Source organism: Chiloscyllium plagiosum, chromosome 21 (genome assembly GCF_004010195.1).
Source record: "Chiloscyllium plagiosum isolate BGI_BamShark_2017 chromosome 21, ASM401019v2, whole genome shotgun sequence".
Classification (NCBI taxonomy): domain Eukaryota; kingdom Metazoa; phylum Chordata; class Chondrichthyes; order Orectolobiformes; family Hemiscylliidae; genus Chiloscyllium; species Chiloscyllium plagiosum.
This window is the reverse complement of record NC_057730.1, coordinates 12,400,938-12,428,666: the sequence shown is the minus strand read 5'-3', so window position 1 is coordinate 12,428,666 and position 27,729 is coordinate 12,400,938. Positions and strand designations below refer to the sequence as shown.

At 40.6% G+C, this 27,729-nt stretch overlaps 1 protein-coding gene across 1 annotated transcript in view; it reads right to left on the bottom strand.

Moving 5' to 3' along the window:
* Positions 1 to 27,729, bottom strand: part of LOC122560537 (myosin-16-like) — a 72,918-nt gene that overhangs the window by 14,775 nt on the left and 30,414 nt on the right. Inside the window, exons 16-35 of the mRNA XM_043711262.1 lie at positions 27,424 to 27,482; positions 27,079 to 27,166; positions 26,278 to 26,395; positions 25,106 to 25,226; positions 23,670 to 23,806; positions 22,608 to 22,689; positions 21,240 to 21,413; positions 18,907 to 19,134; positions 17,516 to 17,620; positions 16,116 to 16,202; positions 14,647 to 14,792; positions 13,826 to 13,916; positions 13,116 to 13,172; positions 10,191 to 10,277; positions 8,365 to 8,610; positions 6,928 to 7,045; positions 5,424 to 5,551; positions 4,327 to 4,523; positions 2,806 to 2,938; positions 1,366 to 1,582 (exon numbers count right to left, since the gene is read on the bottom strand). Of these exons, the coding sequence (XP_043567197.1) occupies positions 1,366 to 1,582; positions 2,806 to 2,938; positions 4,327 to 4,523; positions 5,424 to 5,551; positions 6,928 to 7,045; positions 8,365 to 8,610; positions 10,191 to 10,277; positions 13,116 to 13,172; positions 13,826 to 13,916; positions 14,647 to 14,792; positions 16,116 to 16,202; positions 17,516 to 17,620; positions 18,907 to 19,134; positions 21,240 to 21,413; positions 22,608 to 22,689; positions 23,670 to 23,806; positions 25,106 to 25,226; positions 26,278 to 26,395; positions 27,079 to 27,166; positions 27,424 to 27,482 (2,619 nt within the window). The remainder of the gene's footprint in view (positions 1 to 1,365; positions 1,583 to 2,805; positions 2,939 to 4,326; positions 4,524 to 5,423; positions 5,552 to 6,927; positions 7,046 to 8,364; positions 8,611 to 10,190; positions 10,278 to 13,115; positions 13,173 to 13,825; positions 13,917 to 14,646; positions 14,793 to 16,115; positions 16,203 to 17,515; positions 17,621 to 18,906; positions 19,135 to 21,239; positions 21,414 to 22,607; positions 22,690 to 23,669; positions 23,807 to 25,105; positions 25,227 to 26,277; positions 26,396 to 27,078; positions 27,167 to 27,423; positions 27,483 to 27,729) is intronic.

Below are 27,729 nucleotides of genomic sequence, written 5' to 3'. Positions count from 1 at the left end.
TCTGTCAAAATCAAAGTATCAAGGTAAACAGCTTCTGTAACTTATTGCATTGCGATAGGATTGGCAGAAGGAAAAAATAGCAAAGTTAAAATATTTTAATTTTGAAAACGAAGAACTGAAATTACTTTATTTTGCTAAGTTGTGATAGCTGATTCATGCATTAGGAGACATTGGTGAGGCCTCTTCTGGAATACTGTGGCCAGTTCTGATCTTCCAGTTACAGGAAGGATATTGTCAAACTGGAGGGAGTTCAGAAGAGATTTATCAGGATGTTGCCGGGTATGAAAGGTTTGCGTTATAAAGAAAGGCTGGATAGTATGGGTCATTGTTCACTGGAGCATAGGATATTGAGATGCTACCTGATAGAAATTTATAAAATAATGAGAGGTACAGACAGAGTTAATGGTCTTTTCCCTAGGATGGGGAATTCAAGACTGGAGGACACACTTTGAAGGTGAGAGGAGAGAGATTTAAAAAAGACATGAGAGGCAAATGTTTTTCGCAGAGGGTGGTTCACTTGTGGAATAAACTTCCTGAGGAAGTGGTGGATGTGGATACAATTGCAACATTTAAAAGACATTTGGATAAGTACATGAATGGGAAAGGTTTGGAGGGATGTGGGCCGGGGCAGGCAGATGGGATTAATTTAATTTGGGATTGTGTTTGGCATGGACTGGTTGGACCAAAAGATCTGTTTTCATGCTGTATGGCTCTAAGACTTGATTAAATTTTACTGTTTTATATAGTCAATCTGTTTCAGGGCTGAATCATAAGTGTAATGTTTGGTGGCAAATATTGATTGAAGAATAATGACTTCAGCAAAATTTTAGCAACTTGTTTATATTTTCAGATAATGTTAGAAAATATGAAACATGTTGTTCATCTGTGAGATATAAGGAAACATTTTTTCTGCCACATCACAATAGTCCTGCTAAACAAAGTGAAAGAATGTTGTATATGTATTCTGCATGTAATCATGTGTGTGTGTGTATGTGTCTATGTATGTGAGAGAGCACACATGTGTGTGTATGCATCTATGTATGTGAGAGAGCACGCGTGTGTGTTTGTGTGAGTGACAGAGAGAGCTTGTGTGGATGTGTGTGTGTGTCTGTTTGTGTATGAGTGATAGAGAGAGTGTGTGTGTGTTGTGTCTGCCTGAATGTAAACTTTGCATCTGCATGTTTGTGTAATTGTGTGCATGTCTCTACGTAACCTTTTGTGTGTGTCTACATGCGAGATGTAAGCTATTAATCCAACGTTCTGTTTAATTTGTGTTGAGTAGTATAAGGACTTCTGAATACTTAGGGATGGCAAAATGTTGTCTTCAGTTATGAAAATGTTTTATGATGAATGACAGATTCCCACCTTGGAGATTCTTATTGTCCTTCTTCACAGTCTCGAGTTGCTCAATACTCTCTTCATAAACTGTTCTCAGTTTAAACACTTCTGTCACGTAGCTCCTGCATTCCTTTTGTGAGCTGTCAAGTTCAACTTGCAATTCTTCATATTTCTGCTGCCATTCTGACATCATTTTATCAAAAGAGCGTTGTTTTTTGTCCAAGATAGCTGCAGCAGCATTTGCCTGGAAACACACAAAATCACATCAGAAGTCAGGGCTGCACTCTAGTTGGGGCACCAGGAGTCTCAACTTCTGGCTGGAGATCTGAGAAACGCCCAGTGTCTCTTCCAGGGGAGGCTGACAAACCAGGGGCTAATCAGTCAAACAGAGGTCAAAGGTGGGCTTTCCCCTGGAATTAAGAGACTAGGGGTGGAAGAGCTATCCAGTGAGAACTACCAAAGAATCACTGGCCTTTTGCTTTCAATCACACCACAATGTACAGTCCCTTCCTCACACCCTGGAGTCTTAAAATTGCAAAAGACCTATGACAAAGGTGAGAAATGATGGGAGGGGATGGGTGAATTGGCAAGGTTGGGGACAAGGGAAGACGAAATGGTCAGAAACAAGGGTGGTGTGTGGCTACAAGCAGTTAGTCCCCTGCCTATGTCCAATCTCTCGATCAGGCACTGATTACCTTTGGCTGAGGGACCTGACCCTGGAGGTGACAAGCGGCCCTTAAGATAGCAGTTATAGTAGACACTGCATGGGGACAAGTCTGCCTAGAACTGGGTCAATTTCAGCAGAATGAGGCTCATAGGAGGATCTTATTTGGTGACTTGAGCCTCAATTGACATCAGGATGGAAGGTAGACTATGGGCCTTCCTGGCCAGAACGTAATGCTGGTGTAGTTGGGAAAGCACCATGATATAGGTATGCCAACACCCCACCTAATTAATGGCCCTTCCCACCTCTAAGCTCAACACAACTGTGAGCAGCAGCTTTTATGCCAGACCTCTATTGTAATAGGTTTAAGCCTTGTCGGGGTGCGTGTGACTGCAATGGGTGAAACATAATGGGAATTGGAACTTGTTGGGTAGCATTTTGAAAGTGTGAACCATGGACTGGATGCAGCATGGTCTTGGGATTGCCAACTCTAGCTGGACATATTCCTTGAGGTTTTAATACATGACCTCCAACAGCCCCACAGCCATTTTATTGATCCTTCACTAAAATTTTAGATGTAATCAACAAAACTGAGAAATGCAAACAATGTTTCTTTTGCACTCCTATCATTTTTCTTCCCGGATTGTTTGAAGCAACAATGCTTGATCTTTTATTCCTGGTGACTCCAGAACAATCTTGGAATATTAGGAATCCCAACCGATCTGCGTGCACACCGTTGAACAAAGGAAGTCAATCCCATTTTTAATTCTGGGTTTCCTTTTCCGTTACTCTCTCTCCAGTACCTTTTCCAGCTCAATGGTCAAATCCTCCACCTCTCCTGTAAGTCTCTGTTTCGATTTCTCCAGGCTTGCTGCTCGTGCCTGTGCAGCCTCAGCAGCTTCCTCAGCCTCCTGCAATCTGGCAGCTAGCTTTCTCCTGTCAGTTAAAAAGCACCAGAACAGAAGATGTATCATTCAAGGATATATGGAAGTTAAGGTACTTGCACTGTTAGCTACTCTCTTGTTTAATGAGAAAGGGGATATCGTCATAGATTTGCATTGGTACAGCAACATCCTCAACCTCCGGATGTTCCAAAGAGCTCTGCAGCACTGTGTAGTCACCATTGTCATGTTGGAACTGCAGCAACACATCTAAACACCAAATAAACACCAGAGGTTCACCAAAGATCCTTAGACAGCACCTTCCAAACCCACGACCACCACCACCTAGAAGGACAAGGGCAGCAGGTAATTTGGAACACCACCACCTGCAAGTTCCCCTCCAAACCACTCACCACAAGGGCTTGGAAATATACTGCCTATCCTTCACAGTTGTTGGGTCAAAATCCTGGAATTCCCTCCCTACCAGTCAACCCCCAGCAAGTGGACTGCAGCGATTCAAGAAGGCAGCTTACCAGCATCTTCTCAAGGGCAAATAGGGATGGGCTATCAATGCTGGCCAGCCAGTGACACCCAAGTCCCACAAATAAATTTAAAAAAGCAAGATCCCACAAAAGCTTTACGAGAATGACCGGGTAATCTGTTTATAAGTTTTATGAAAAGATAAGAGGGATTAACCAGGGCACTGGGGAAGGCTCTTTAGGACTGAGATACTGAGTTATTTCTTCACTCATAGAGCTGTGAACTTTTGGAATTCTCTACCTCGGACCGCTGTGGTACTCTGTCCAAGAGTATATTCAAGACTGAGATTGCGAGATTTATGGACACTGGGAGAATCAAGAGTTATGTGATATGGGCCAGAAAGTGTACTTTAAAAAATGAGTCATTAATGGAAATGGATGGATAGGCCAGCATCTGTTGCCCATTCCTAATTGCCCGGAGTCTACTGCTGTGGCTCTGGAGTCAGTTGTTAGCCACACCAGGTAAGGACAGAAGATTTCATTCCCTCAAGGATGTTAGTGAGCCAAATGAGTTTTTAAAGCAATTGACTGTCACCATTAGTCATCTTTTAATTCCAAAGTTTTACTAATTTTAGATTTCATGATTGGCTAAGGTGAGATTTCAACCCTTGGCCCCAGAACACTAGTCTATCTTTCTTGATTACTAGCCCAGTGACATTTCCATTGCAGCATCAATGTGGATTAGTTCAGGTAGAAGTTTAGTCATGAGTTTCTCAAGGGACCATATGTCCTGCCTACTTTGCATCTTCCCATTTCACATTTTTCATATTGAAACATGGCCAATTAACTGCCTGGTCATATAATAAAAACAGAAAATATTAGAAATATTCAGCAGGTCAGGTAGTATCTGTGGAGAGAAACAGAGCCAATCATTACAACTGATGACTGGGGTCTGGTCACTCACTTTGTCTCCTCTAGCTCTTCAGTTTTCTGAATAGCGTCAGTTTCATATTTGGTCCTCCATGTTGTCACCTCACTGTTTAGTTTAGAAACAAGTCGCTGAAGCTCAGCTTTACTCTCCTGCTCTTCCTCCAATTGCTCTTTTGTTAGATCCATGTCATGTTTAGCATTGGCTAGACCCACCATTGCTCCACTTCTGGCCTGTAGTGTGATATATTACATTAGTGTTATTACTTATAATGCTGCAAAAGAATAGCAACATTTACAAAGGCTTCCTAACCAAATGTACGGTTCAAACTGGTATGCGCAAACTATAAAGAAGGGGAAACTAGGTTCTGAGATTTAGAATTTTTACAGTGCAGAAGGGGGCTGCTCAGCTATCGTGTCTGCACTGGTTCTCCAATTGAGCATTGCATTTCATGCCATTCTCCTGCCTTCTCCACATAACCTAGAGCACTACTCTTTGACATCAGTGTAAAGTCTAACAGTCATCATTTTCCAGCCTGAAGGTCTTTGAATATTTCTAGCTGAGAGTGAATTTCTCAAGATACATTTGCAGTGTAAACCATTCAAAGCATCCATCCATAGTGCATTACATTTATTACACTACATTGCATACATTACACATAGACACAAGACCATTAGTTAATCTGCTAAATCTGTTTTTAAATCTCCCAAGAAGATGAATAAAAATCTCCGGAATTTGATGGGATAGAGAAGTTTTTTGTGTTTGCCTTTTTCTCCTCTGTTTTCAAAATTAAATGGAGATGGGATCAATTTTAACCAGTCATAGGAAATTTTAAAAAATGGCTAGGTTATAAACTGGGCTACAGATCTGTCACCACCTGTTTTATACAAATACAGCATTCAGATCGGCCCCAGAGAGTGAGGATGGACAAATTAGGTCGGGCACTTCGAATTCAGTTCTCAATGGATGTCAGTCAGTTCAAAAGTAAATCTTTCAAATAATATTTTAAAGTGTTGTTTAGATTGTTAAGTACCACAAATATAATTACTTATCTTTAGTAACATATATATTTTCCTTAGAATCAAATTTTTATGTTTCTTTTTGGTTGTGGTTATAAAAAAAACATATCTCACCCTTGTCTCCTCTTCCAGTTGCCTCTTCAGGTCTTCAACTTGAGAAGACAGGCTAGTTTTGATCCTGATCAGCTGGTTCAGTTTACTCTGGGCCTCCTCAAAAGCACGGCTCAACTCACTGTTCTCAGCTGATTAAGAGAAATTTCCAAACGAATGATTAGTCAGGATATTGAAGCTTTTATCAAGCTAACTTCATTACATTGTCACTGAGGTGTTCTGCTTTCACTCAAGGCCAAAAGTTGCAAAGTCTACAGGGGAATGCAGAGTCTGTTTTCATAAGAAGCCTACGTCTGCTATTTTAATTTGAAATAAATATCAGCATAGGGAACAAGGAAGAGGCAGTTGTTTAGCCCACTGAGCTGCTGGGTTATTGTGCAGATGTTTCGTTACCATGCTGGGTAACATCATCAGTACGACTTGTGTGAAGTGCTGTTGCTCTGTCCCATTTGTTTTTTGTGTGGTTTGGTCTGTTGGGTTGAGTGTCACTTCCGGGTCTTCTCTGCAGCGTTTGTACACTGGGTCTATCTCTGTGTGTTTGTTGATGGCCTTTTTGGTTGAAAACTAAGCTTTGAAGAACTGTCTGGCATGTCTCTGGTTAGCTCACCCTAGAATGGTTACTTTGTCATAATCAAATTGATGGCCCTCTTGGTCTGTGTGTACCGAGATGAGGAAGAGTGGATCATGTTGTTTAGTTGCGAAGTTCAACAAAAATGGCCATCAACAACCACACAGACCCAGTGTAGAAACGCTGAATAGAAGACCTGAACTGAGACTCACCCCGACAGATGGACCACATAAAAACCAAGTAGGACAGAACAACAGTGCTTCACGGGAGTTGCACTGACGATGTTACCCAGCATGGTAACAAAACATCTGCACGATAACCCAGCAGCTCGTCGTCCTAACCAACGACTTCACCTACAACCTGAGCTACAGATCTTCACAAAAACAAGGAAAAATGTGTTATGTTTGATCAACATCAATTTTTTGTCTTGGTTCTTCTAGGCCAGGAAAATTTGGCCAAGTTCCAGAATACACACATCTTGCCATATCAATGTTGTTGAGAACTGAGCAGTAAAGAGCTCACTGACTACTTGGAAATCACAAAACAATAAGACAGAGTGTTGTAAAAGCACAGCCCATCGTCTGGACTGGAAACTGACCCAGGACAAAACAGGCTGAAAGAAATAGGTAGGTAAGCTGTCAAAAATAATTTGTAGGTACATTCAATTCAATTCACCAGGCTCAATCTGGAAAGAAAGATGTTCAGGTTGAATCCCATTTCATTTTACTGTACTGTCATTACTTTCTGATTGATTTTACTTGAAGGTCAATCATTTCAGATCAATGCATTATTTGCGCTCATTAGAACATCTTATCTTGTAACATATCCAACTTCTACTTTAGCACCATGAAAATTAAGACATATTATTTTATATTTTGAAAGTGTAAATGATTAGTTTAGAATCTAAAATGGGGTGACAACATATAAGCTATGTAGTACCTGACAGCCTTGTCTTCACTGTGTTGGCTTCAGTCATGTTTCTTTCCATTTCAGCGTACTTGGAATTGGCCTCTGCTAAGTTGTCTTCCAACTTACGAACATGCATTTCAGCATTCAACTGCACCCAGAGAAAAGAAATGCTTATATATTACTGAATATATGAATAGGATATGTTTTCCTATGAAGGGCCTTTGCCCGAAACATCGATTTTCCTGCTCCTCGGATGCTGTGCTTTTGCAGCACCACTCTAATCTTGACTATGTTTTCCTACCATTGACTAGGCTCTACCCCACCCAAGTCCTTCTACCAACAAGACAATCTGATCTGTTAACAAAGTGTGCTATCTGTGGCTCAGGTGATAGTACTCATGCCTCTGAATCTCTGGGTCTTAAGTACAGGGCGTGAGCGCAAAAATCAATGCTAACCTTAGGGAATACTGCACGTTGGAGGGGCTATGTCCTAGATTAGACGTTAAATCAAGGCCTCATCTACCTGCTGGGTAAACTTATGGCAATGTTTCAAGGAAGATCAGCTGAGTCATTCCTGACCAGTATGTATCAGCATTACTGAAAATGGGTTATCTGGCTATTACTGCACTGCTGTTTGTGGGGGTTTGCTGCAGGGAAATTAGCTGCCACTTTTCTCACATGCCAATAGTCACATTACTTCAAAGCCTGTCTATGGTGTATGTTGCAATGCTTTTGTATTGCAATAATGACCACATTTCAAGAAATAAAGTACTTAAGTAAAGCATGTCCTGGGATTGCTGAAGTCACAACAGAAATAGAAATTCTTTCCTTTACTCAAACGTTTTGTCTATAACTAGATAAAGGGTTGGATCCCAGCCTATTGAGTCTGTGACAACTCACACTGAAAATAAAGAAGTTTGATGATGCCTCAGTTTACATCCTTGGTTCTGCCACAAACATATTTGTCACTTCTTTTGATACAGTTAGATGACAGATCATATGAATAGTCCATTGTCTTAGCTTCTTCTCTCCATTCCAGTTAAAAACCCTTAAAATGACGGCTAACCCTGTACATGCTGACTGCAAAGAGGTATGTTTTAAAAAATGAGAATTCAGAGAGTCTATCCCTACTTGCTATCATCACGAAGGACGTACTGATGAAGTTCAACCAATGTTTGCTGTAAAGTTCCCTTCCTGACAAGGCATGTCAGCCCCAAGCTGATGTGAACTAACCCCAAGGCGATATGACAGTTCACTTATCATCAGCACAGCTGAGATCTTCTCTGAACTTGATCAAGAATTGAGGTCAAGAGTCAAATCGAAGGCAGCTTAATGTTATATTTATTCCATCATTCATACCTGAGAGCATGGTAACCTATTCTAACCATATGTCCTACCCTTGCAGCCAGCAGACAAGTTGTTTTGCCAGTTTAGGTCAGAATTCTTTTTGTTGCCCTTGTTCCATTACCTTGGATTTCTGCAGGGCTTCTGCATTGGTGCTGAGGTCATCGATCTCAGCTTTCATGACTTGCTTGTCCTTCTCGAGTTTAGCTTTGACTCTCTGCAAGCCCTCCATCTGCTCTGTCAGCTCAGCCAAGGAGTCAGTGTGCTTCTTTCGCAGCGCAGAAGCTGTGGCCTCAGATTGCAGGGCAGATTCTTCCAGCTCTCGTCGCAACTTCAGAAGCTCTGCTTCCCGCTTCCTGTTTAGCTCAATCTATGAACATGGAGGGAAGAATAACTTGTCACAGATTTATATCTGCAACTTCAGTCTCATTGTTAAAGAGCAAATAATTTTATTTGATTGTCTTCTGCTGATATGCTAAATATGAACACTGTTACTCATTGGGACTTTAATACGTTGGCATTTGTGTAAATGAATAGGAAAATTTGAATTTAGAAAAAAACTTAAATGATTCTAATTCTTATTGCTAGGAGTACCTGTGTTTTTGTTTTTGCTGCTGTTTACCTATTATTTACTATCTATGCTACTTAACTCTATGATCTGCCTGTATTGTTCACAAGACAAAGCTTTTCACTGTGTCTCAGAATACGTGACAATAAATTCAATTCAATTCAATAGAACATAGAACAGTACAGCACAAGAACAGGCCCTTTGGCCTACATGTTGTGCCGAGCATGACATCAAGTTAAACTAATCCCTTCTGCTTGCCCACAGTCCATGTCCCTTCATTCCTTGCTTATTCATGTGCTTATCCAAAAGACCCTTAAACACCCCTATCATATCTGCGTCCATCATCAGCTCCTTGGCAGTGCATTCCAGACTCCTACCATTCTCCATTTAAAAACCCTGCTCCTCACATCTCCTTTGAACTTTCTCCCTGTTACCTTATATGCATCACCTTAAATGCTAAGGGAAAGTACAAAGTTAAAAATCACACACACCAGGTTATAGTCCAACAGGTTTAATTGGAAGCACACTAGCTTTCGGAGCATTGCTCCTTCATCAGGTGATAGTGGAGGGCTCGATCGTAACACAGAATTTATAGCAAAAATTTGCAGTGTGATGTAACTGAAATTATACATTGAAAAATTGATTGTTAAGCCTTTCATCTGTTAGAATACAGTGATAGTTTCACTTCTTTCATGTGTAAATCACAAAACCCTTTTTTTATGCAACTTTAGAATGCAACTTTTAAAAAAAGGGTTTTGTGATTTACACATGAAAGAAGTGAAACTATCACTGTATTCTAACAGATGAAAGGCTTAACAGACAATCAATTTTTCAATGTATAATTTCAGTTACATCACACTGCAAATTTTTGCTATAAATTCTGTGTTACGATCGAGCCCTCCACAATCACCTGATGAAGGAGCATCGCTCCGAAAGCTAGTGTGCTTCCAATTAAACCTGTTGGACTATAACCTGGTGTTGTGTGATTTTTAACTTTGTACACCCCAGTCCAACACCGGCATCTCCAAATCATAAGGGAAAGTAAGCTTGCACATTAAATTGCAGAAAATACATTAACAGAATCATTCAGTCCAGCATGGAGCCTTTTAGTCCATCATGTGTATTAACAGCCCCTTGAAAGAGGTAAATAATTAGTCCCATTCAACCTACTTCTTCCCCATTATATTGAAAATCGTTTCAAGTATTTATCCTAATTTGTTTTTGGAAGCAATTATTGAATCTGCTATTATCCAGTATATTCCACATCATATAATTCACAGTGAAAACAAATCATTCTTCATCTCCTGTCTGGATCTCTTGCCATACCAGAACAGAGAGAAGAGGTTTGGTGTCACAGACCTGTCATTGAAAGGTGAAGCTACCTGAGAGACTGTGGCACCACCGGCTTCCTCCAGTCTGTCACTGAGTTCTTCCAGTTCACGGGAATATTCAGCTCGTTGTTTCTCAACCTACACCGTGTGGAAATGGAGTTTTAATAATAAAGTAATCTCACTTACAACAAATCAAATCCACACATCGCACCGGGGTAAAAATATCCAAAGGCATTCCCAGAAGTGTTTGCAAGCAGAATTTGACAGCTCTGAGGTGGCCTCAAGAAATTACTTGAAAGGAATGGAGCATGATTGGGAGATGGTGAGATCTAGAGAGAGATCTCTGTAAATATGACATTTAGACAGGGAATTCTAAAGCTTAGGGTCAAAGCCGTTAAAAGCTTTTAATGAGTAGCAATTAAAAATATGGTATGCAAAAGGTCAGAATTAGAAGAATAGAGAAATTCCCTATGTGTTGTAGGGATGGAGGAAATTGGGGAGATAGGGAAATATGAGACCAGGAGGGACTTGAAAACAAAGCTGAGGATTTTGAAATTGAGGTTTAAACTGGGATCTGATTTAGATGTGTGAGCACTAGGCTGATAGATGTGGTGGACTTGTTTACGGATGACTGAGGGACAGTGAACACAAAACATTACATTCACCATTCAGTCATCACAGTTCAGATATTACATAAGTAGTTTTGGTTGTTCCAAGTGGCTATCTTAGAGTTCCTTCCACCACCTTGTAATGGGAACAGAGGAAGCTGAGACAGTGTATTATGATATCCTTTATTCCAACTCATCTAATGATTAAATGTAAAAGAAAATTCATAGATGCCGACAATAAAAGGATAATAAATAAATAAATAAATGCCACTGGTGAATTTAACTGCTCCAGTGACTTGCATGGACTTTATCTTGAACAAGCGATGTTTGTTTTTCATGATTTTTAATCATGTCGATGAGAAATAGGATTAGGTTTTAGTAGAATGATTCCTGCACTACCTGTTCTCACTCTTCTCCTTTGGTTGATGTAGGTTTACCTCAAAGCAATTCTCATTGATCCTTCCAACCCACCCCCGCAATATTCCAATCTCTAAATTGTTTTGTCTTTTCAAAGCAAGATTTAGATATTTTTAAATCTTTTCAATCTAATCCCTCTTTTATATTTTACTGCATTTTACAAATTCCTTCTTTCATTACTCTGTCATTCTCTCTTCCACAAAGACATTCCTGCCTCTCCTCTTTGGCTATTCACCCTTAGGCTTCCCTGTTGCTTGCCATTCGTAGACTCATAGAGTCATACAACACAAAAGTAGACCCTTTGCCCCAACTTGTCCATGCCCACAAGGTTTCCTAAACTGAACTAGTCCCATTTGCCTGCTCCTATTTAGCTCATATTCCTCTAAACCTTTCTTAACAACATGCCTGTCTAAATATCTTTTACATGTTGTAATTTTATTAACCTCTACAACGACCTCTGGCAGCTCGTTCAATATTCGCTCCACCGTTTGTGTGAAAATGGTCCATTTTAAGCCTTGCTCCTCTCACCTTAAATCTATGCCCTATAGTTTTGTACTCCTCTACCCTGGGGAAAAGATCTTGACTAGTCATCTTATCAGTGCCCCTCATGATTTGAGAAAACCTCTATAAGGTCACTCCTCAGCCTCCTATGCTCCAGGGAAAAGAGTCCCAGCTTTGCCATTCAAGCCCTTCAGTCCGGTAATATCCTTATAAATCCTTTTTACCCTTTCCAGTTTAATAACATCCTTTCTGTAGCAGATCGATCAGAATGATATGCAGTACACCAAATGTGGCCTACCAATGACTTGTACAGCTATAACATGATATCCCAACTCCTGTACTCAATGCTCTGAATGATGAAGGCAAGCATGCCAAACATCTTTTTCATCACCCTGTCTACCTGCCTTTTAAGGAACTATGTACCTGCAGCTTTAGGTCTCTCTGTTCACAACACTCCCCTAGCCCCTTACACTAACTGTGTAAATCCTGCCCTAGTTTGTCTCACCAAAGTGGAACACCTTGCATTTATCTAAATTAAATTCCATATGCCATTCCTTGGCCCACTGTCCTAATGGATCAAGATCCCATTGTGAAGATCTTCCTCACTGTTCACTATACCACCAATTTTGGTGTCGTCCACAAACTTACTAACCATACCTCCTATGTTCTCATCCAAATTATTAATAAAAATGATGAACAACAATGGATCTAGCATTGATTCCTGTGGAGCACTGCTGGTCACAGTCTGAACAACAACCCTCTACCAGAACCCTCTGTCTCCTACTGTCAAACCTATTTTGGAACCAATTTGCTAGTTCTCCCTGGATCGCATGTGATCTAATCTTACGAACCAGTCTACCATGCAGTACCTTGTTGTAGGCCTTGATAAAGTCCATATAGACAACATCCATTACTCTGCTTTCATCTATTTTCTTGGTCACCTCTTGAAAAAACTCAATCATGTTTGCGAGACACCATTTCTCACGCACAAAGCTCTTTTTGTATTTCCCTCTATTGGATGTTGTGTATCTTCCTGACCTCCCCACCATTCCCAGTTTTCAGAGTCACCATCTCACCTAACAGCTACACATTATGCTTTCAACAGCAGCCAGTTTCTTTCTTCAGCATCTCCAGGAGAGCTGATGCTCTCTCCATCTTTGTAAAGGTCTCAATATCCAGATTAAGACCTCTGCACACAGTTGTGTTCTTCACCTGCCCCTTGACCTCTGATACCATTTTCTGAACCCACTTGATAGTTTACAACAGTTTACCTAGAACTTGAAGCAGGAGGAATCATGAAGTATTTCTTATGCATAGAAATTAGGAAACTAATTACACTTTGGGAAAGATACAAATGCTTTAACTTGAGTTGATCATGGATATTACAGATTGGTTGCCTCCAGCAATGGATACCTTGCATTAATTACATATTTGATATTGTTTTACAAACCTTGGCTCTCATGGCACGCTCTCCCTCGAGTTCCTCTTCCAGTTCTTCAATTCTGGACTGTAGATACAAACACCTGCATTACCATTCAAAACCTTTCAATCTCAGTTTGCTAAGTATTGCAATGTTGCATTAATATTCTACATAAGAATACATATTTAACCAGGGTACATTAACACAAACATGAAGAAATTCAAAATGACTTTTATTTCAAAATCATATCACCAAAGTGAACACATTAAATACTAACCTGAAGAAAATAATGTGACTTTGTTGAACTCAGTATTCATATTTACATGTTGCTTTCAAAGCCATGAAGTAACAAAAGAGGAAGCATGACCTACTTTAAAGTAACCCAGAATAGATATTGGTAGAAATTAGTCTTAAAAACAAATGAAAATATACTTGCATTAAATAGTGTCTTTGGGCGTAATAATGTGTGACGAGTAAAAATGTTGTGGTTGAGTTTACGTTTTACTTGGAATGGCGTGATTTGGATTCAACAGTACTCAGAGCAGCAATATCAATCTATGAAGACTAGTGTTGGGCAGATGTAAAACCAGATCCAAGTGAGTTTTAAATTACCCCTTCCACCTATTAATCAAGTTAATCAACCAATTGTATAAAAGTGTTGCTGTTGTTCAAGTTCAAACATCTAGAAAGCGCTTTTCAAAGAACGGTGTCACAAATAGAGTCTTTAGCCCATTCTCTACCTGATGCTCTTTAAGTTTTCTGTGCAGTGTGGAATTCAGAGACTGCTCATCTTCCCACTTGGAGTTCAGGGAATTAATCTCCATTTCTTTTCTGCAAGAATCAAAAGAGGTGTAAAATTGCAGTGAAGGCTGCAACAGATGAAATAGGGGTCCAGAACCAAAAAATAAGTGAAAACATGAAATCCTGACTGGATTCAAACAGCTTCTGTAAGTTAATGATTAGAATTGTTTACATGCCCACAGGATGGATTTTTCTTTTGACAATTCTTTCATTCCTCAATGCAGCTGACTGTGTTGCAGACTAAACAACTGTATGAATTAATAAAAACAAGAAATAATATTGTTGCCATCAGGTCAGCAACTAGTTTACAAAAATATTAACCATTTCTGAGGTTTTTTTGAGATTTATTTCTTGTTATTAATGTTGCTGGAGGAACACTTTTTTTACAATTACCACATTATCATTGCAGTCAAATATTCATCCATATTGTAGAGCAGGAATTCACCAAGGTTCCATCAACTGCGCTTTCTAAACCCTCTTCTGTTTAGAGGGACAAGGGCAGCAGATATATGAGAACATCACTACCTCCATGTTGCTCCGGTTTCCTTCCACACTCCAAAAATGTGCAGGTTAGGTGAATTGGCCACGCTAAATTGCCTGTAGTGTTAGGTGCAGGGGTAAATGTAGGGGAATGGGTCTGGGTGGGTGCGCTTCGGCGGGTCGGTGTGGACTTGTTGGGCCGAAGGGCCTGTTTCCAAACTGTAAGTAATCTAATCTAATCTAAATACATTGATTGAAAGCTGCAAACTAAGCCACCTACTTCTTCAGAATCTCCTCGAGATCAATCTTTGCTCTTTCCATCTCATTCAGATTTTCAATTGTCATCTTCAGGTCTCCCTCAGCCTTTCGCCGAGCTTTCTCTACCTCAGTCCTGATCTTCTTCTCCTGGCTCCAGTTATCCTCCAGCTGTTATGTGTTTAAAAAATGGTCAAGTGTTTGACTACAATCATTTTCCCACACAAATGAATATGTTCCAAGTCAAAGACAGAGAGATGCATCAACATCACATTGTTTTGGGGGTGTTTCCCAACCATGGGTAGAATCCTTTTGAGGTGTTGGTGGGAGTCTCATCAGCCAGCTGGAGAGTCATTGAGAGATCCATGTCGCCTCTGCAAGGGAAGACCCACTGTACCCCATACACCAATCAGGCAGGGACAAGGCCACTAGCAGGGGCCTTCACCTGCATTTAAAACAACTAGGTTGAATAATCTACCAGGACAAAGCTGCTAGCCAGTCAGAGGCCTGCAGTTCTTACACTTGGCATCACCACGGACAAGGCTGTGTGTGCTGCCAGACATGCACACAGGAGTGGAGGGAGCTGAAGAGTGGGTGTACAGTTTGACCCATTGGCAGGCCATATCAACAGGTCTATCTGCAGCTGAGTTATTCCCAATGATGGTCTGAGGCCCTTATGTGGTCCTTAATTAGCCATTAAACATGTGAATTGGTGACAACACAAAAAAGTCGACCATGAGCTTTTCAGCCCCTCTGCTTAACTCCAGTGGAGATGAGGAATTAGTAGGATTCAGGTGGACACCACCTCAAGCTAATAAGTGCTCTTCTGCCTCAAAGCTTGTTACTGTCAGGAGCTAAAAACTCTGCTCCAAGGGTCTGAGAAGTGGGCACAGGTATTTGCCCAAGATATTGTATGTCCAACCTCAAGCAAGCAGACTCGACCTGCATGGGTATGCTCTACTTACTGAGCTTCATACACCCCCTAGCTGCCAAGCCAGTAGTACACATGGGCACTGACTTCCGACGAAATACTTGGTATTGAAAGGAAAGAATTCCATTTCCTAGTAGCAGTTCAATCTCTATGGTTCCTATTATGAGTTTTCCATCAATGGGTTCTTATTTCAAAATTACTGAAGGAAATCTCAAACTCCTTTCTCAAGGAAGTTACTGTGTTGTTTGTCAAAGGTCAGGAAGTGCAAACTGCTGCCCACGAACTGTGCATGAAAACCTGAGAAATTCCATTCTGTTCTCATTATATGTCCATTTTAACATCACAGATCAGTACATTTAGGAATATCTGTTTTTCCCTCTGTTGCCTTATTGACGAATACATCCTAAATCAGAATACTTAGAATGTATACATCCACATCAACGGGAACATGAATTGAAACTTTAAGGAGCCTCAAAATGCACTCATGTGGCCAGTGGAGATGACAAGCTTGGACAACCATGGTCTAAGCAATCATACTTTTTTCAAATATCTTAACTAGTTACCTCTTGGATCTGGGAGTTGAGTTTTCCATTGGTCTTAGTGAGATGATTGACTTTTTCTTCTTCAGACTGAAGATCATCTAATGTTTTCTAGAATAATAAATCAAAACAAAAATCATTATTTGATTGTTGATAATTCCAGTTACTTATGCTCTGACAAGAAATGTAAGTAGATAGATTTAGTAGAGATTTGTTTTATGCTTTCATAGCAAGTAGCAAGACTAGCATTTGTTGCTCATCTCCAACTGTTTCTTGAATGACAACAATCCATGTGGTGTTGGGACACTCATCATGCTGTTAATTATAAATCATGTTGTTATCACAGAGTTTAAAATGTGAATGTTCTTCAACCAAACAAAATAGACAATAAATGCTGCTGATGATGGCACCATTGTCATCATTAATATTCAGTTGATTCAATTATGTAGGAATTTGTGTTCCATCACTTCTGTGAAAAGCATTGTCAGTTGCTGCATCCATCTAAGCAGATGTGTGTGAACATCATACTCTGATAATTCATTGAAAACCATCAGTCAGAACTAATAACAATCACATCAGTTTAGTGGTGATTTTAATTCTGAGATGAGGGTGTGATAATTTCACAAGTGTGGGCTCTATGAACTGCAGTCACTTAGCTTAATTCTGCAAAGTTGATCAGTGCATTGAGTATCGGAGTTTGGAGGTCATGTTGCAGCTGTACAGGACATTGGTTAGGCCACTTTTTCAATACTGCATTCAGTTCTAATCTCACTGCTTTAGAAAAGATGTTATGAAACTTGAAAGGGTTCAGAAATGACTGACATGAATGTTGTCAGGATTGGAGGGTTTGAACTATAGGGAGAGTCTGAATAGGCTGGAGCTATTTTCCCTGGAGTATTAGTGGTTGAGGGAAGATCTTCTGGAGGTTTATAAAATCATGAGGGGCATGGATAGGGTGAGTAGACCAATGTCTTTTCCCCATGGTAGGGGAGTCCAGAGTTTGAGGGCATAGGTTTAAGGTGAGGGGGGAAAGATTTAAAAGCTCCTAAGAGGTAACTTTTTCATGCAGAGGGTGTGTGCATGTATGGAATGAGCTGCCAGAGGAGATAGTGGAGGCTGGGACAATTACCACATTTAAAAGGCATCTGGATGGGTACCTTAAGGGGTGAGAGGGATATGTGCCAAATGCTGGCAAATCGGACTAGATTAGGTTGGGATATCTGGTCGGCATAGATGAATTGGACCGAAGGGTCTGTTTCTGTGCTGTGACTCTCTATGACTCAATGATTTGTGAAGTAACTGAACCATATTTCGCCACAAACTAAGTGAGTTCAAAGCAGTGACAATGCCTTGAAACTAGGAGACAGTAAATGGTTGTTAGCAATGGCGGGGTTAGGGCTGAAGTTCTGCAGACTCCTACTGACCTGGTGAAGCTCATCCAAGGCTCTTTTCTCCTTTTGCAGCTTAGCGATGGTATCATCTCGCTGATTGAGGTCTTGGGTCAGCGAACGCACCTTGTTATCGAGAGCCTGGTGGGATTTAAGAAAAATTGATGACACTATTAAACTGCACGGGCAAATGTATTTGTATGTATATGTGAGCACTTACACAAACTGCTACTTAAGACTGGGGAATTTTCTTGGCAGGCATATTGTTTTAACTGGGCTTTGGTCCGGGTCAAGCACAGTAACCCCCAAATTCTCAGTTGTCCTAACTGGGGTTAAAGTTGAAGACTCAATCAGCTCTGCTGTTTTGCTGCAATTGAGAGGTTACTGTGACTTCCCTGACCCTCATACTGTTTGAATCTGGTAAGCCTGAAGAGCTCATTGATAAGAAGCTGTTTAGTTCCAGTCTGCTTGTATAAGGTCATATTAGTCTCCCAGTTCTATACCTATGGCAGGTCTATAACAGTATTATCTTTTGTCCCAGCTCTGTATGCCACTCAGTGAGACAAAGTTCATGTAGTAACTTGAAAGATTGTCTTGAGGGTGTTAGGTGGTGAGGAGGCCCTGGTTTCTTAGCTGTCCAGAGTTCATGCACTACCCATAGGAAAGATAAAATTTCCATGTTCCCTAGGAGGAACTCTTCTGTAAGTTATATAAATTCAGAGAAATTTCCATCTTGTTCCTTGCAAACCTGGAATGGTAGTGGGAAGGTGACCCACCAGTTTAGGTGGACTCTCACCAAGTTTTGGACTTTGCTGAGCTGTCAGATCGGGGTCTGGCTTATGCCTTAAGCTCCTGCCCAAAAGAGCTGATAGATCAGTGAGCACATGCAGAGAGTAGTGAAGAAAGGCTCCTCCTCCTACACAAGTCCAGTGATAGCCTGGATGTTAGTGGAACCCGAAAGGGGATCATTGGGGGGAAATAGATTAGATTAGATTAGATTACAGTGTGGAAACAGGCCCTTCGGCCCAACAAGTCCACACCGACCCGCCGAAGCGAAACCCACCCATACCCCTACATTTACCCCTTACCTAACACTATGGGCAATTTTAGTATGGCCAATTCACCTGCCCCTGCACATCTTTGGACTGTGGGAGGAAACCGGAGCACCCGGAGGAAACCCACGCAGACACGGGGAGAACGTGCAAACTCCACACAGTCAGTCGCCTGAGGCGGGAATTGAACCCGGGTCTCTGGCGCTGTGAGGCAGCAGTGCTAACCACTGTGCCACCGTGCCGCCCACAAATAAGGTCTTAAATGAGTTGGAGATGGGTAGGCATTTATAAGTCATCACAGTTTAAATTTTAGGTCTTTAGTTTTGCTTTATTTATTGCAAAGGAAAGAATTAGGCAGGTAAATTTTCACAATACCTGCTTCTCTTTCTCAGTTTTTACAAGTGTTGTCTCCAGACCCTCGAGGTCCAGTTTCAGGTCAGACAATTCTGCCTCAAGCTTTCTCTTGTGATTTGCAAGGCTAATGCTGGAGTTCTCCTCCTCCTCAAGCCGTTCCTTCATATCTGAGATCTGATTTTCAAATTCCATCTTTGTCTTCATGAGTTGAGTCAGACGTTCTTCGAGATCAGCCATGTTTTCTTGTTCCTGTGGAAGAGGGTAAGGGAAATTAAGGTGATTTTCTGAGGATGGTTTTAAAGCCATTTGCTGAACCTGATAATGTCATTGAATCGTGCAGTCATTCTGTGTTTGTGCTGGTTGCTTGAAATAGTTTTTCAAAGAGGACCCAAATGTATGTTCTTCCTTTATAACCTGCAATTTGAAAGCTGCCATTGAGACTGCTTCTGCAACCCCTTTCAAACAGGGCATTCCACATTTGAAAAGTTGCTGATTTAAAACTCTTCATCACTTTTAACAGAATACCTTTTAATGATTAATATGTTATCCTGTAACAGGACATGGAGTGAAAGTGTCCCTTCAGACATAGAAGAAGCATTTGTTAAATTGTATTCAGTGCTAAATTAGCAGTGTCAGTGCAACTCTGAATATTTGTTAAAATTATCAAGTACAATTAGTGCTTTATTAATTAACGATGCATGTAGTTTTATTGTAATGCCTGCATTTTGTGTGTTTTATTTCTAAAGTTAAACAGAATTGCAGATAGGTGAGGCCACATGGGAAGATAGGCCAAGCAGGCCACTTGGCCTGGCTGATATTGTTGTAGCCTCAACTCTACCTTCCTGTCTGCCCATCACACCCTTGACCCCCTCGCCTATCAAAAATCTAATTCATCTTGAAATAAATTCAACGTCTCAACCTCCTGTGATTTCTGAGGGAGAGAATTCCACAGATTAGCGATCACTCAGAGAAATGAATTTCTCCTTATTTCTATTTTAAAAGAGAGAGCTGTTATTTTTACCTGTCCCCTAAATCCAGTATCCTCTGGTATGTTTTCAGATTCTAACTCTGCTGGTATCCACTGTGATTGTACCCACCAGATACATTTGAATTTCACTGCTGAGAAAAGGCTCATTTTATCAATGCCTTTTGTCTTGCACTCCTCAGGACATTTCACAAGAATACAAATTCAAGGGGAGAATTAACATTTACACTGCAAGAAAGATGGCTATGGATTGGTTGGCAAATGGTTAATGCTTGCCAACTTAACAGCACACTCCTTTCATGCAGTATAAGTTTTTGATTTTTGACTTGAAGTTTTATTCTTGTGCAAGATCCTGATGAGTGCAAGACAAAAATCTTTGACAAAGTATGTCTTTTTTCAGCAATACATATTCTGTATTACTAAACAATTACTTATACCCGGTGGGGAAGGAGAACCACACAAAATCTTCAGTGCAAGTGAGACTCAGACTTGATAAGCAGAATAGGTCTATTCCATGGTAGTTGTAATATGACTCCTTCATTAGCCCGAAGATTATATTTAAGAGTATGCATAAATTACAAATAACTACGTTGACTTACCACTTTGAAACTGCAACTGATAATGAGAATACATCCACCAAAATAAGTAAACTTTTGCAAAAAAAACTGTGTCCTACGATCTTATATTCCACAACCACCTGATGAGGGAGCAGCACTCCCGAAAGCTAGTGCTTCCAAATCAACCTGTTGGGCTATAATCTAGTGTTGTGTGATTTTTAACTTTGTACACACCAGTCCAACACCAGCACCTCCAAGTCATGACCAAAATAAATAGTTAGCTCTTCCCAGAAATTTATATCCTGATGGGTGGAGCTTGTTTCATAATGATAGTTAAACCTTTCAAGTATTAATCATCTGACACAACATCTTTCACAAGAGAAAATATTCTCTCCTCTAGACCCCTCAGGATCCCAATTGTTCCAATAAGATTACCTTTATTCTTCGAAACTAATATGGGTACAGTCCCAACCTGTTCATTCTCTCTTCATAGCCATTCATTCCAGAAATGAGTCAAGTACATCTTCTCAAAACTACTTCTATATGACTGATGACTGTTTCCTTTATCAACCATGGCTCAGTGATTAGCATTGATGCCTTCAAGTCAGAAGGCTACACTTCAGTGTTGAGAACCCAAATCTGTCACTTCAGAGCAGGACTGAAGGAATGCAGCACTTTCCCTTTTAGTTGAGCCAAAAGTCAAAACAAAGTTAACACTATACAGATACTAAAGCAGAATCAGCTAGTTCTGAACAATTTTGCGATTGTTATATCAAGACAGTAATGATCTAGTTTAGTTGCAGATTACTTACAGCCTGAACTTGCAGTAAGAGGTCATTCTTTTCCTGTGAGAGAGTTGCTGTCTTCTCCTCGAGTTCCTTGACACGGTTAAGGAGATCATTGGTCTGAGCCATCGCAGCTCTCAGTTCTTCCTCTTTCTGCTTCATTTCATCCTCCTGACGGGCCACGTTCAACAAAGGCTTAACCTACAAACAAAAGGACATCATCAATATGATATCCAAAAATGTAGAAGGCAGGTCGTTTTCAAGAGATCATCTTTAGTATAGCTAAACATCATTCAAAGAAAATAGATAGAAACACAGTCTCGTTTTTAACAAATATTTCAAAGAACACATGTTAATCAACAGAAGCAGGTACAACTACAACATTTAAAAGACATATATAAATATATGAAAAGGAGAAAGTGAGGACTGTAGGTGTTGGAGATCAGAGTTGAAGAGTGTGGTGCTGGAAAATCAGGCAGCATCCAAGCAGTAGGAGAATCGATATTTCATGCATAAACCCTTCATTATGAATGTATAAATAGGAAAGGTTTAGAGGGATATGGGCCAAATATAGACAAATGGAACTGGTTCATTTTAGGATACCGGTTAGCATGGACGAGCCTGTCTGAAGGGTCTGTCCTGCGTTGCATGACTCTATATATAAAGTCCTTTATATGGAAGCTATCTACAAGAACGTAGGGGACTTGGACAAAGACATGAGCATGGAATCTGACCTGACCATTCAGTGCCCTACTGAGGAAGAACTGCACTAAGAGGTTCCATCCTTCAGATTAACACCAGAGGAGTTCTTCATCTCAGAAAGTATCACAACCCAAATTGATCTGATTATCACTTGACAATAATTCACCTGCATTTCCAGCAGGGGTAATCAGTGACTGTTTGGGAGCAGTATCCTATATCCCTATCCTAAACCAGAAGCATTCAAACAAATGACAGTATTCTTACTTCCTCCTTTCCTGACAGAAACTAAGCTTCCTTTCACTGAGAAATTAAATCTAGTCTCTCCTGCTCAGGCTAAGAACATCAGAAGTCTGTTTAAGGTGAGAGGAGAAGGATTTAAGAAGGATGTGAGAGGCAACGTTTTTACATAGAGAGTGGTTCGTGTGTAGAATGAACTTCCAAACAAAGTCGTAGATGCAGGTATAGTTACAACGTTTAAAAGATATTTGTATAAGGACATGAATAAGAAAGTTGGAGGGATATGGGCCAAGCACAGGCAGATGGGACTGGATCAGTTTTGGACTCTGATTGGCATGGACTGGTTGGACCGAATGGTCTACTGTATTTCCATGCTATATGACTCTGTGACTCTTGAGACTCCTTACAATGGGATGATTAGATGGTAGGGAATAGCATAGCTTTTGTAATAAATACCTTAGTGTAAAGCTTCCACCAGCCCCAATAACGTAGTTGCAGGAATTTGCGGACATTGCGCTGAATAACAATTAATGCCATTCTGAAAATGATAAGAGAGGAAGAAAGGTACATCTTAGCAACAGGTAAGAAACAGCCACCTCCTCTTTATTGATTACAATATCAACTTTTCATTATTTTTATTCAGTCATACATGACATTCATTTGTGTGTTAATCATATGTGTGCCCACCCAAAATATGCAAATGATGCTGATGCTTGGGTTATGAGGCGGGTGAAGAAGACCAGACTGAAGTTGCTGTTCACCCTTAATTGGTTCCAGGAGGCTGGCCAGGAATTTCCAAGCTATGCTGTGCACTGTCGATATCACAGGTGTGTGTCTAGCACACATACATTTGAATTATGTGGCTTACACATGTAAATTTCAAATACATATACACATACAGTGCTATGTGTAGCGTGCTTTGGAAGAAAACAGTGACTTTAGATCGATTGCTCTTAATGTTTAATACCAATGGATCTTTCCTCCCTCATGTTTGGGCCTGTGGTGGAAAAAGAATCGATGTAACAGATAATTATTATTGTGCTAAGTGACAACCATGAACAAGGCAAATTAGATGGACCTGGGCCTTTCTTTGTCATGTAATGATAGGTGCTTCTGTAGTTAACAGGAGATAGTGGCATTGCGGTTACTGGATTAGTAATTCAGAGCCTCAGGTAAGTTCAAATCCCACCATGGGAGCTGGTAAATGAATTCAATTACTACATCTGGAATTGAAAACTAGTTGCTGTAATGGAGACCACAAAATTGCCATGATTGTTGCAAACACCTGACTCCAGACTCACAGCAGTGTGACTGACTTTCTGAAATAGCCCTGCAAGCCAATTAGTTCAAGGGCATTGTGGGATTGGCAACAGATTCTGGCCTTGCCAGCAATGCCCACATCCCCATCACAAAATAATTCAAAATATGGCTCCATGAGACACATTCCTTCAAGATTATTCACAGTACGTCATAAATGTAGGATTCATGCATGAAGTTTAACTGAATGTAGTGTCTCACCTTCTCTCCAGCATCTTTTTGAATTCTATGCGCATCAGCATCCCACGGGAACGACACTGAATCATTGTCATAATCTTTGCCAGTCGCTCATCACGGAAGTCCTCTAGTTTAGCCAGAACACCAGCACGGAAGAATACCTGTGAAGTACAAGTAAGAGATGTGAATCATGTAACAAACACTAATGGAAGATTTTGGTCTATCCCCATATCTAACATTGATAAAACCTCAGCATTTAAACACAGCAGTCAGCACTAAAGCTCACTGCAACCTTTACTAAAGAAATACATTCTAAATTTCAGTGAATTCACATTTCTTACCCTGTTTCTGATCTAATGTGAATCTGGGGTAAATTGATTTGGCAGAAGGCAGCTAAGGTTGAAATGAACAGAGGAACAGAAGGATAACTTTCAACCTCTCAACCTTGTTCCTTCATGAAATGAGATAATTGTTGATGTGTGTGTTAACTTCATTTGCCACCCACAGTTCTATACAGTAATCTGTGGTTTCCTCATTTCCCCTCCCCCCACCTTGTCTCAGTCAAATCTCTCGAACTCAGCACGCCTTCCTAACCTGCAATCTTCTTCCTGACCTCTCTGCCCCCACCCCACTCTGGCCTATCACCCTCACCTTGACCTCCTTCCACCTATCGCATTTCCAACACCCCTCCCCCAAGTCCCTCCTCCCTACCTTTTATCTTAGCCTGCTGGACACACTTTCCTCATTCCTGAAGAAGGGCTTATGCCCGAAATGTCGATTCTCCTGTTCCTTGGATGCTGCCTGACTTGCTGCGCTTTTCCAGCAACACATTTTCAGCTCTGATCTCCAGCATCTGCAGTCCTCACTTTTTCCTCACCAAACAAAATATTATCTGTCTCCATTTTTCAATTTCCAATTGACTCTCAGCTTCAATAGCTTTTTTGAGGAATGATTTCTGGATTTCCACTAAACTTCATATGAAGAAACATATCACCACCATTCAACCAAGCTCTAAGTTTAAGATTATACCCCCTTGTACAGACAACTTGTACCGAAGGGTCTGTTTCCACACTGTTCAACTCCATGACTCGATTGTAACTTGGACTGCTCCAGCAAAGAAAGCAGTTTCACATTATCTATGGCTTCAGTTCCTTTAAGCAAGCTAAATGTATGGCAGGAATTTAAACTTCCTATATTTTAGGATCAATGACAGAGTTACCAGAAAATCACTGGAAAACTTCTCAGGTAGTTATAATCAATGCAGGGCAACCAAATGGTGCTCAAAATAGCTATTGGATCTTAGGGCAAAGTGTTTTATCAAATGTTAGTATAAAATTAAATTAAATGCAGTGTGAAAATTGTCATCATTCATACAAAAACCAAACTGCAAAACCCTCCTTTCTACAATGAACTTTGTGTAAATTTAGAATTCAAGAGTGTTCTGTTTGAAGGACCATTACCTTTGTGTGTCCAATCTTGTACTCATTATTATCGAGACCAATGGAACCAAGGACCAATTCTGAAGCTTTCTTGTTATCAACAAAACCCTTGGGGATGACATTAGGGTTCAAGATGTGATACCTAGGCAAAAGAAATAAATTGAATTATACAAACCTAATGCAGGACTGAAGATATTATGTTTGCAGCTTCCGAACTTTTCTGGGTTTTTGTTAAATTAGACACAGAAATAGATTTTAAAGCACAAAAACTCTGATGCACAGCCACTGACCTCATCCCTCTCCCTGGCCATTTTCAAAGTCTGAATCAGATTATTCACAACTCTGGCACCTTAAATGATTCAGAGCTGCACACATCCACTACATCACTAAGACGACCAATTTCTCCCTCTGTGATACTGTCTGTAATAGTTCATGCCTCAGCGCATCTGCAGTTGAAACCCTTATACATGTCAGTGGATTCAACCATACCATTTCTGGTTAGTCTCCCATTATTCTGTCTGTAAATTTGAACTCAACAAGAATTCTGCTTGCTGTATCACAATCTGTTCATCCATCATCTCTGGCCTTGCTGAGCTACAGGAGCTCTCAGTTTAACAGTGCCTCAAATTTAAAATTTTTATCCTCGTTTTGGAATCTCCCCCATAGCCTCGCTTCTCCTTCTCTCAATAAGCTCATCCAACCCTACAACTATGCGAGATCGCTGTACTATTCCAATTCTAATTTCTTGCATGTTTTGATTTTCAATGCTCTGCCATTGATAACTGTGATTTCAAATAAACTCTGGAATTCTTCTTCTGAAACCCTCTGCCTCCTCACCTCTCTCTCAGTCTTCATTTGAAAGCCAGTTTGTTGTTGAAGTTTTTGGTTATACGTCCTAACACTTCTTCTTCCTGTGCCCAATGTTATACTTGATCATGCTCATTTGAAGCACTTTGGGGCATTTTAAATCTCACGTGGGAGATAAAAGCAATGTCTTGATCTCTATACTATAATAAGTAGAAGGTGTCAATTTATCTTGGGCCTAATCCACACTGTGGGGATTCTATTCTCTGTAGGGATTCTATTCTATTCTCTATCTTCTGTGAATATAATTAGTTGTGTCAATATGCTAAAAAGCCCTAAACAATAATGTTGGTCATGTGATTGCACGTAGGACGACTGGATAGACTTGCCTCTGTTTAAACTCAGGATATTGCAGTCTGTTGGGGAAACCCTTCCTGCAGATACGAATCCCCTCCAGCACACCATTACAGGCCAGCTGATGAAGGATCAGGCCAGCATCACACACACCTAGAGCAAAATGCACACAGTATGATTAACGGGACTTCATCTGGAGGTGGACCAGCATTTAAAGGAATTGAATGTACACCACTTTCATTCATTCCCAACCTGGAAAATCAATTCCCATTCACTTCTATTCCACAGAATTCCCGAGCCACAGTTAATCTTGACTAATGTGGAATTTAGCATGGCCAATTCATTTAACCTGCACGTCATTGGACTCTAGGAGTAAACCCAAGCAGACATGGGGAGAATTCTGCCCGAGAATAGAAATGAACCTGGATCCCTGGCGCTGTGAGGCAACAGTGCTAAATACGGAGCTCAAGGAGTCAATGAGAAGGAGAACTCAAGAAGTCAATGAGACACAAAGCATTGAAACAATAAAAGAGTAACTGGATAAAACATGAGCAAGAAAGGAATAGAAGGATATATTAATGTGGCTAGGATGAGAAGAAGTGAGAGAAGGTTTGTGCTGAGTGCAAACCCTGGCACAGAGCATCTGAACTGAATGGTTTAGTTCTGTGAAGTATATTATTGTAAATGGTCCATTTAGCTGAGCCAATGTCTAAATTTAGCTGCTTATGAGAAAAAGAAATGCTCTTCTGGATTGATCCTTTCTTCAACTGTATCCACACCCCCCTCACAATGCAGCATGTTAGTGAGGTTGTGGTTTTGTAGAAGATGGGACTCACCTGACTGTTTGTTTTCATTGGGCACAATGCATCGGACAAAGTGGGGAGCTGTGCTGCGCAGGGTGGTCATCAGCTTGTTCAATTGTTCCTGCGAGGTCAAGAAATGGCACCGTAAAGATTTGCTGCAATGAAGTGAAATCAGGCAAGGCAAGAAACAGGACTGGAGAATTACAAGGAGGTAAAGGCAATAACTAGTGTTTAAAATGTGAAGGAAACAAATGAGCAAACGGGGAGTCAAAAGGTGAGCAGCAAAGTGCAAAATGGAATGAAGACTAAATAATATTGAAGGAGGAAGAGAGAGAAGGTGACAGTGGTTTGCTTGGGGAATCTGTGTGATGGTCTTACCCTGTAGAAGGCAGAAACTGTCTGGAAAGATGAGCCTTTCTTTTGCTTCTTAGTGGTAGCTGCAAAGAGATGATTTGCTCAATTAAACAGTTGCCTTCAATAAAGAAGAAGCTTTCACAATTATAGAATCACAGAATCACTACAGTGTGGAAGCAGGCCATTCGGCCCATCGATTCCACACCAACCCTCTGAAGAGCATCCCACTCTGACCCAGTCCCCAAACCTATCCCTGTGACCCTGCATCTCCATGATTAATCCATTTAGCCCACACATCCCTGGACACGAAGGGCAGCTTAGATTGGACAA